Here is a 9,940-nt window from a genome sequence, read left to right as displayed (position 1 = left end):
TTTCCTTTTTTTAAAAAAGTTTAAAGTCTTTTCCTTTAAGATTTTAACTTGTTTATATTTAAAATTTATTTTTATAATTATTTTAAAATAAAATGCCACGTGTTTTCATTTGATTTGCTATTTTGCCACATCATATGCATGTGTATTACACGCACTTTTGTTTTTGACCAAGTGTCAGAAAAATGTTCAATAGGTATTTATTTTTTAAGGTTGAAGTGTCTAATAGGAAACAAGGTTTGTTGAAGTGTCTAAATGAATTATACGGACAACTTTAAGGGTTTACAGATGACTTAAGCCTATTTTATATATCGAACAATGAACATTACATATACAAATATTACAAATGTTAAAAAGATTATATTTCATCTAAAATCCTCTGCACACAATGAGACATAGTAATTAACAAACTGATAATTTTGTCAATTCCCTAGCAAAGAATCATGAGCTACTTAATTTTGCGATACATCAATCGCGAATATTGTACAATAAATGACATTAACTATATATACATACTTTTTCTATGAAACGAGAAATTAACTAGATCGTTCCTTAAAAAAATATTACACGAAAAGCTTCTTATCATGTCTCATAGTCTGTGCGTGTTAATTACTTGTTGTGAGCTCCATTCTTGACGATGAATGCACATACGTCCAGTGGCCAATAGGTCGTTGTCTCAATTGAAATATCTAAATGAATATTTTCGACAAATTTAAATGTCTGTCTATGTATTATGCCTTTCGGAGTTACTATTTGTATTCTTCTATCTTATAGAGAAGACTTGCCAATGTATTTACAGCCAAGTACTCCCCCTAATTTGCCTTAATGTTGCATGCCTTCATCTCATTTAACACTTGCATAGCCACCAAAAATACACAAACATCATCATCCAATTCACCAAGCTTTGATATCCCACTCTTTTCACCTGTTTCAAAATAAAATTGTTCAATAATAACACCACATAAATAATAATAATAATAATAATAATAATAAAAAATAATTACGATTCGTATGGCTATTAAATATCGATTTACTCTAATCACTAAAAAAATAGCGACCAATAACTTCTATCGCTAAATAGCAAGAAGTTGTCATAATCCTATTTAACAATAAATTATCAAAAAAAATCATGTTAGCTACGAGCTATTTTTCAATAAACTTGCATTGGGACCCGATTTGATTCTTTGAGGGTGACTCTCTTAACAAGATTTTTTTCATTTTCAGTGGCTCGAACACGAGACATTTGATTAATGGTGGAGGAATCTCAATCATCCCACCACAATCCATCATGACTATTTTTCAATAGACTTGCATTGGCACCCCATTTGACTCTCTCAATAAGATTTTTTTCCATTTTCAGTGGTTCAAACACGAGAGACCTCTAATTAATGATGGAGGGATCTCAACCATCCCACCCGAACTCATATTAGTCTGTGAATATATAAATTTAAAGTAGTATGTTTTTCTTACCATAGGAGGGGCAGAGGAAGCAAGAGAAATTGAAGCTGATGCTGGCTCTGTATTTGAAGAAGTAGTTGATAATAATCCCACATTATATGCCATAGTTCCATCAGGTTGAAATAATCCATAATTTCTCTCTGAAGTTGGGCCAGGTTTCATGTCTTCATTAAACAAAGCAAACAAATAAATGTCCAATCTAACATTTGGCCTTAATGGGGTCCCTTCATTAAGCAATTGTCTTCTCAAAATATTCCTATTGTAAATTGCTGCATTTTGTAATGTAGCACCAATTTCATTTGTATCACCTTTTGATGGCCATCCTGTTTCAGATATTTTAACTTCTAGCCCATTAAATCCCATTCTTGCAATTGCAAATATAGCAGCATCAACTTGTGCATACAACATGTTGTCATAATGTAACTTTGTGTATGGATCAATCATCCCTTCATTTGAATTGAACAACACATAATCTAATGATATTTTATTTGGATTGTCTTTATAAGCAAAGTAAGGATAAGCATTAATCCAAAAAGGTGATTTTGTAGTGGCTAAAAATTGCAAAAATTGTTGCATTATTTCATTTAGGTCAGTCCTAAAACTACCAGCTGATGGTGGATAAGAATTGGCTAAAACTGCAAGTGAATTAGGGGATGAGACTTGTATGTATTGGCTGAGTCCTGTTTTCACAAGTGCTGTATGAATGCTAACCATGGCTGGGACAAGATATGTCATTAAGGACATGTTTTCATCTGTGAATATCTCATTGCCTACCGCGATCCCCGTGATGTTTGTGGCTGGAAAATATGGCCTAATGTGGCTTGTTACCCATTGAAGTGCTTGTTGTTGATCACATAATGTAGCTAACATTTGATTCTCTACTGTAACAATTAGCTCTACGTTGGTATTGGCAAATGTTGTCAACACTTGAGGATTTGTGTCATATATTCTTGCCTTTGTTATCTTTAGAGCATGCAAAAGTTGAAGTACTTTCTCTGGTGGTGGTAAATTGTTTGCAACTTGACCATAGTTAATCCCAAGTGATTCTACTTCTTTAAACATATTCAAACCTGTTCCATACAATTCACAATATTATTAACAAGACATATCTATATATAGCACTATTAAAAAACGTGAATTTTCAATGGACGTTACGTTACAATTTTCGAGAAGTACTTACCTAAAAAGAATAGGAGAAAGAATGTTACAAGAATTTGAAACAATGAAGTTGTTGATCTCAAAGGGGAATCCATATTGTTGATTGATTTTTTTGTAGAAGAGAAGAGAGAGAGAGGGAATTGAGGGGAGGGAAGAAAGAAATATGAAGGGAAGTATATATAGGCATCTATGTTTGACAATTCTTTTCTTTACTTGTTTGAATTAATATATATATATATATATATATATATACAATATGGTTTTTATTTAGTAATAATAATTATTTTTGGGGGGCAAAATATTATAAGTTGCTTTTGGTTTTCTTATTAATTGTAGACAAGTTTTTGAATGACTTTGTCTCGTCATCTTATTTTTCTTCACTCATAGGTTCTTTTGGGTTTAACCAGTATTTCCCATATTTGTTGTCTTTTCAAAGAGGTCACCCTTAGTCCACTTGACAAGTATACCCGTTTCTTCATTCAAAAGAAAGCAACTACATTCATTATTTTATTTATTTGGCACTAACTGAATGTGGTGCATCAGATGAGACTGTTTCTTTCTTAATCAGAGGTCTCAGATTCTAGTTCTAGATATGAAAAAAATCTTTGGTATGTAGCAATTTCTCTTTGAGTCGGACTTTAATATAGATATCGGACACCGAATGAAAAAAAAGAAGACATAAGCAATCTCAACTATTTGACCTAATTTGGATGTTTGTTAAGTACTCCCTCTGTCCCTAATTACTTGTCCATTTTTCTTTTTATCGTTGTCCCTAATTACTTGTCCATTTTGACAAATCAAGAAAGGACAAAAAATTTTTTTACCTATTAAACCCTCAATTAAATGATTAATTACTTTTTAAAATGTAGAACTTTTCCTCCACTTCATAATTAATAGGGGTAAAATGATAAACTCACTATGTCATTAATTGTTTTCTTAACTAGTGTGTCAATTCAAAAGTGGACAAGTAATTAGGAACAGAGGGAGTAAAATCTATCAATAAATTAGCTAATTCATATTTCGGAAAAGTTGTTTGTCTAATCTCGATCCATGAGGTGGTGAATCTAGAATTATGGTATATGGTTATGTTGTTCCATGAAAAAAAGAATATTTTTAGCTGATGAATTTAAATTTTATACATTATGATTTATGCATGTATAAATCGTCAGAACTCCTTTAATATACATATCTTATGGTAAAAGTTATTTTTTTCTTGGATTAATTTTTTATGTATTAACTATTAATAATAAGTCTAGAGATTTTCACCGAATATTTGATACTTTAATATAGTATCAGAGAATATTATACGAATAAATATTTCCATCATTAAAAAGATTTCCCTTCTTTATGAAAAGTGTGATTTTATATATGCATTGTTTTTGGTCAATAACAATCTAAATAAGATTTAAATGTCAATTGTTATTAGGGATAAGGGTCTGAAAAATACCCCAACTTTGGTCGAATTTGTTGTTGCGATACTAAACTTTTATAAGGACCTATTACCTCCCTAGACTATTTAATAGTGTATTTTTTACCCCCTGAACTATTTAATAGTGTATTTTAAAGGTATATATGTGCCCACGTGGACACATTACTATTTATAATTTTGCATTATTTTTTATGTCCACGTGGGCAAATATATATGCTTAAAATACGGTATTAAATAGTTTAGGGAGGTAATAGGTCCTCATGAAAGTTTAGTATCGCAACAGCAAATTTGACCAAAGTTGGGGTATTTTTTAGACCCTTATCCCTTGTTATTATAATAAAATAATTTATATCAAATCAATTTATTATTATTAAATAAAACTATACACTAACTAACAACAATAAAGAAATAATAATTGTGTATGTTAATGTCGTTATTGATTTGATATAAACATTGAACTCTGATAAGTTTTTGCCGTAAATTATGTGTATCTTCTTGAATCCTTAATTTGACAATTCTAGTGATTTACTTACGCAAGACGTCTCACTTTTTCATTGTATATATTTTTCGGAAGAGGGATCCTCTCCAGTACACTAATCTCTCCAGTTGGTCCAGTGCATATTTAATTTAATGACATCTGTCAATTTTAAAATCTAATGGTTCATATTTATTTAAATAAAGCAGCCTTTAAATCATGGTTATAAATAATATAAACCCTAGTTAGCAGTTCTCTCTCTTCAATCTTTTCTTCTTTTTTGCAGGAAACAACCTTCCTCTCTTAAGAGGATTTCTTCATTAAGGAAATTCAATTGTGCAAACTAAACTACGAAATTCAATCCACTCTTCTTACTTGGATTTGTATAATTTCATAACCCAAATGCATATTTTGGATCTTGTTATCTGCTTTTACTAAAGTGTTTTAGGAAGGTAAAAAGTAATCTTCGATTGATAATGGTGAGAAAAAAACCAAAAAATGAGTTTCGTAATTTAATTTGCATAATTGAATTTCCTTAATGAAGAAATCCTCTAAAGAGAGGAAGGTTGTTTCCTGAAAAAAAAAAAAAAAAGATTGAAGAGAGAGAACAGCTAACTAGAGTTCATATTATTTAATCATAGTTTAAAGGCTGCTTTATTTAAATAATTATGAACCGTTAGATTTTAAAATTGACAAATATCATTAAATTAAATATGTACTGGACCAATTGAAGAGATTAGTGTACTAGAGAGGAGCCTCTTCCATATTTTTCACTAGATTTACCAGAGGTTCACTTTTTTCACCTTTTTAAAGCTAAGCCAACAATGGGATGAAAATTGTTTGAGGCCTAAATTCCTTTTTGAGAATAAATCCGATTGGGAGTGTCGCCTTTATAAATGGATGATGTAATGAGCGAACTTGAATTTAATCATATTTTAATGTGAATATGTCAAATGTCGAATGAAAAATATGAATTTTTTTTCATAAATACTGAAAAAACTATGAAGGCTAAAGAAAAGACATTTTTTATCCCTTTTTGTTCAACTTAATCTTGTATAGTATATATATAATATAGTCACAAGTAAAATAAAAGATAATTTCAAAGTTCGGGTTTGACTTTATAACAGTGACCTCATTTATGATTTGTAAGATCTTTAGAAAAGTTAATCCGGAGAAATATTTTTCACAAAGATTATGTCTCTAATGAAAATGTAATACTGTTGGAAAGTTGCAATTCCATATGAAGAAAGATTAGTACTTTGTGAGATTTTTCAACATATTGTTTTATGCAATGCAATTTTTAACAGAATATAACTAATTGAAGCTCTATATTCCTGAAAAAAGGCATTAGCCAAACAAGTTGTAATTTTATTATTTTTGATGTACTAAAAGAGGTGCATGTCGAAATAAACATTGATAAAAAGGTTTATATCCTTGGGATAAACATGGACTTTTTTTGACACACTATAAAACTTTGAATTAAACATCTTATTCATATGCCAATATATAGCAAAGCGGAAAGTAAATTAATTAATTACCACTAATTCAGAGAAAAACAATTGTTTATTATATTGTTTTGACATGTACCTTTTAGTAGTGTAGACAATTCCACAAATATGAAATGGTTATCCAAATTAATGGATGAAAAGTATTTTTAATATAATGTCTACCATAATAGACTAACATGCTAAAGATGTACTACCTCCATCCCATATTATAGTTATCAAACATTATTAAAAATGTTTATTCCAAATACTTGTTAAGTTACGAAACAAGATAGAATTATTTGATTTTTTTCCTATATATGTTGCCTTAAAATTAATTATTGAGATAAGGGTCTGAAAAATATCTAACTTTGACCGAAATTGTTGTTACGACACCAAACTTTGGAAAGGATCTTTTACCCCTTGTACTATTTAATAGTGTATTTTAAACGTATAAATGTGCCCACGTGGACACATTACTATGTATAATTATGCATTATTTTTTATGTCCACGTGGGCACATATATACCTTTAAAATACACTATTAAATAGTACAAGGGGTAAAAGATCCTTTCCAAAGTTTGGTGTCGTAACAACAATTTCGGTCAAAGTTCGGATATATTTTAGACTCTTATCCCTTAATTATTTGTCAAAGTAAATAATATTAATTACATTAAAAGAATTAGACATGATCCTTCTGATAACTTTGGTCTTTAACTTTGGATGTGCACGAGTAGATACTTAAACTTGTATAAAATTGAACAAATAGACACATTTCGTCTTACATGACAATTTTGTAATCTACGTGACGTTCTACATGTATTATGCTACATGGATATAAGTGTCTACTTGTTTAATTATATACAAGTTTAAGTGTCTACTTGTGCACATCCAAAGTTGGAGGATCAATTGAAACCAAGTTCAAAGATATATATATTTATGTATTAGCTAAAGAATTAAGAGTAAATTAATATAAACAAATATTTTTTATTTATAGTTTCTTAAAGAGTGTACGAAAGAAAAATATAATAACTAATTATATTGTGGAAAAAGGGTCTGATATACCTCTCAACTTATTCATTTAGAGCTAATATACTCTCGTTATAAAAATGGCTTATATATACCCTTACCGTTATATAAATGACTCAAATATGCTATAATTTGATGGCAAAGTTGAGGGATGAGGTATAATTTGATTATTGTTATTAAAATTTGATTTACAAATATTTTGACATAAAAAGTATATTATGTACCCGACAAAGTCATTGACAAGATCGAAGAAAGTTTTTCAAAGTGGTAAAGGTGAAAGGTGAAAGGTGAAAGGTGAAAGTGAAAGTGATCCTCCTGATTTGATCAACTCAAATTATATATTGGAGTCGGCAAATTATTTATTTTAATTAAAGTGAGTTATTAAATGTGTGCTAAAATATTGTTCAAAATAACATTATATTTTTACGAGCTACGTACAATAAAGAAAAAATACTCATACGAAATACTTGTTGTGCAATACTTAATCTTGAACATGTATATGTTAGTATATATATATATATTATTATGTTATACTAGTCGATAAAACAAGTTGAAAATGAATAAATGAAAATATAAAAGGGAAAATTATATGAAATAGCAAATTATTAATTTAAATTAAATGTTATAGTCATAGTTTCTTTTATTTGTAATTCGCAGCAAACATTTCATATTTTTTATCATTCCATTTGTATACCAAAATATACAAATAGATCGAAATATACAAATGCAGGACCCATTTGTATATCAAAATTTACAAATAGATCGAAATATACAAATGCAGAACCCATTTGTATACCGAAATATACAAATGCAGGACCCATTTGTACACAGAAATATACAAATAGACCCAAATACATATTTTTTTATGTATATGTATACCGAACTATACAGATTAATAGTCTTAGCAAATATAAAGTTTGCTATAAAGCGCAATTATACAAATATAACTATAGCATACAAATATGATTTTTATATTTGCTAAACCTAAAATTTACTCAATACAAAACCACAAACGATAGGGCAATATAGTCATAGTAGACCTTTTGAGAACTATGAATAAGAAGTCATGAGAACCTATATATTTATTTTTTGGATTTTTTTCAGTATATTTTAAAAAGAATTTTACTTTTATACAAAATAATGTATATCCTATATGTATTGCATGTTTAAGATTATAACATTCAAAAGTTATTGTGCATTATATATATATGTGTGTTGCATGCGCAATGAAAATAATTAGTGTATATCTTTGATCGAAGGAAATAATATATTTTATGTGATTAGTTTAGTTATGTCTTTCAATATGTGTATATATATATATATTTCGCGTGATGGAAAAAATTGTGTTACCTACCATGCTAATTGTTTTACTCTTTTTTGACGACATTGCGTCCAAATTATCTGTTAATTATTATAATTTGAACTAAAAAGTTCCCATTGAACTGCAGGAATCCAGGAATTTAAACGGAAAGACCTAATTTTAGCCATTCAACCTACTTAATTACGAAATCATTTTACTCAAATTAACATGAACTAACATAGATATTAACTATTATAAAAGCACATCCTAGCTAGGTGGATGGAGAAAAAAACTAAGTAAAACAACGTAATTTGCAGCACAAAGTGTAAAGCAAATTAAAGTATTTTAAATTTATTATATATAGTAGTGGCCAGATGACATAATTATAATCATGGCCGTAACAACCATATTTTTTTGTATAGACTATAGCAAGCACAACAAGAGCCTATAAGACTGGGATAATATATAAAAGATTTAATTTTTTTTGTTAAAAATTATAATAAAAAGTAATTGGTAAAGTGTTAATTATGATTTTATCTCATAATAAAGCTATGAGAAACCTTTTTGAATTTTGACAAAGATGAGAAATAACTAATAAGGCGTGCGTAAATTTGTTAACTTTTCTTTTTGCCTTTAGGTGGAACATTCAATGTTGGGCTACGTTTATTATTTAATTGCAATTTATTTATGTTTTGGCAGACCATTTGAAAAGAAAAAAAGTTATTTTGATAAGTGGATAAGGTGTCAAAATACGTGGGAATGATGAGACTTTGAACGTCCTTATCTTAAACTTCTATTTTTTTGTTTTTTTTTATTTAACATATTTTTATGTTTCAAATTAGAAAAAAATAGATTTTATTCTAAGAATTAATTCAAATTTATTTTCGTTTAATTAAGAAAAACTGATGATAATCTAATAATTTCTTAGTGCATTTATGGAAAATTACCTCACAACGTATTTTATCATATTATCTAAAATTTCCTATCATTTAAAAGTTACAAAAATTCTTATTTTCCTCACTCTCTCTCATATTCTCGGATACATCACTCTTATGCGATATATCACGATATGTGTGTCTTGTATCAACAAATATAATGTAATGTATCGGGACGTTAAACGATGTATTGAGACATGTGTTTTTTGTATCAACAAGATAATGTATCGGGACGTGATGTATCGACACTTTGAGTGATGTATCCGAAAATCTTAAGTTTAAGGGATTTTGTAATTTGAAGAAGAGTAGAGATGAGATGTAATTAATTTTTAACATCGCACCTTCAGCATCGCACCTCCGAGCATAATCTAAGCAATCATTCACCATGGTTGGCCAATAATACCCCATCCTCTTTATGTGAAAGTGGAGTTTCGGTCCAGATTGATGTGATCCACATACTCCTGAGTGTGCTTCTTGCAAAGCTTGAATTGCTTCTTCCTCTCCCAAACATCGTAATAGTACACCCTCAAATGATCTTCTATATAATGTGTCCTTGTAGTAAAGGAAACGAGGTGCATGACGACGAATGTCAGTCCTTCTCCTTGGATTTTCTGGAAGTATCCCATAACACATGTAGTCAATAATGGGTTGTCTCCAATCTTCCTTTATGGCTTC

General features: G+C 29.2%; 1 protein-coding gene across 1 annotated transcript; it reads right to left on the bottom strand.

Moving 5' to 3' along the window:
- Nucleotides 1-362: 362 nt before the first annotated feature.
- LOC102591921 (glucan endo-1,3-beta-glucosidase 14) lies at nucleotides 363-2,739 on the bottom strand. The gene is made up of 3 exons (XM_015311143.1): nucleotides 2,636-2,739; nucleotides 1,468-2,525; nucleotides 363-922 (listed from the first exon to the last, which is right to left on the bottom strand). Exons 1-3 carry the CDS (start codon nucleotides 2,706-2,708, stop codon nucleotides 845-847), a joined length of 1,209 nt encoding a protein of 402 aa, XP_015166629.1. The 5' UTR covers nucleotides 2,709-2,739; the 3' UTR covers nucleotides 363-844.
- Nucleotides 2,740-9,940: the final 7,201 nt, after the last annotated feature.

This window comes from Solanum tuberosum, unplaced genomic scaffold, assembly GCF_000226075.1.
Source record: "Solanum tuberosum cultivar DM 1-3 516 R44 unplaced genomic scaffold, SolTub_3.0 scf00141, whole genome shotgun sequence".
Lineage (NCBI taxonomy): Eukaryota > Viridiplantae > Streptophyta > Magnoliopsida > Solanales > Solanaceae > Solanum > Solanum tuberosum.
Note: the sequence above shows the minus strand (reverse complement) of the source record. Positions and strands in the feature narration are given on the sequence as shown.

Excerpts from the sequence above, each read along its gene's own strand:
- LOC102591921 (XM_015311143.1), bottom strand. The coding sequence starts at position 2,708 with ATGGATTCCCCTTTGAGATCAACAACTTCATTGTTTCAAATTCTTGTA. Across the intron at positions 2,526-2,635 it reads CTTTCTCCTATTCTTTTTAG|GTTTGAATATGTTTAAAGAA; the intron begins GTAAGTACTTCT and ends TGTATGGAACAG. Across the intron at positions 923-1,467 it reads CTTCCTCTGCCCCTCCTATG|GTGAAAAGAGTGGGATATCA; the intron begins GTAAGAAAAACA and ends ATTTTGAAACAG.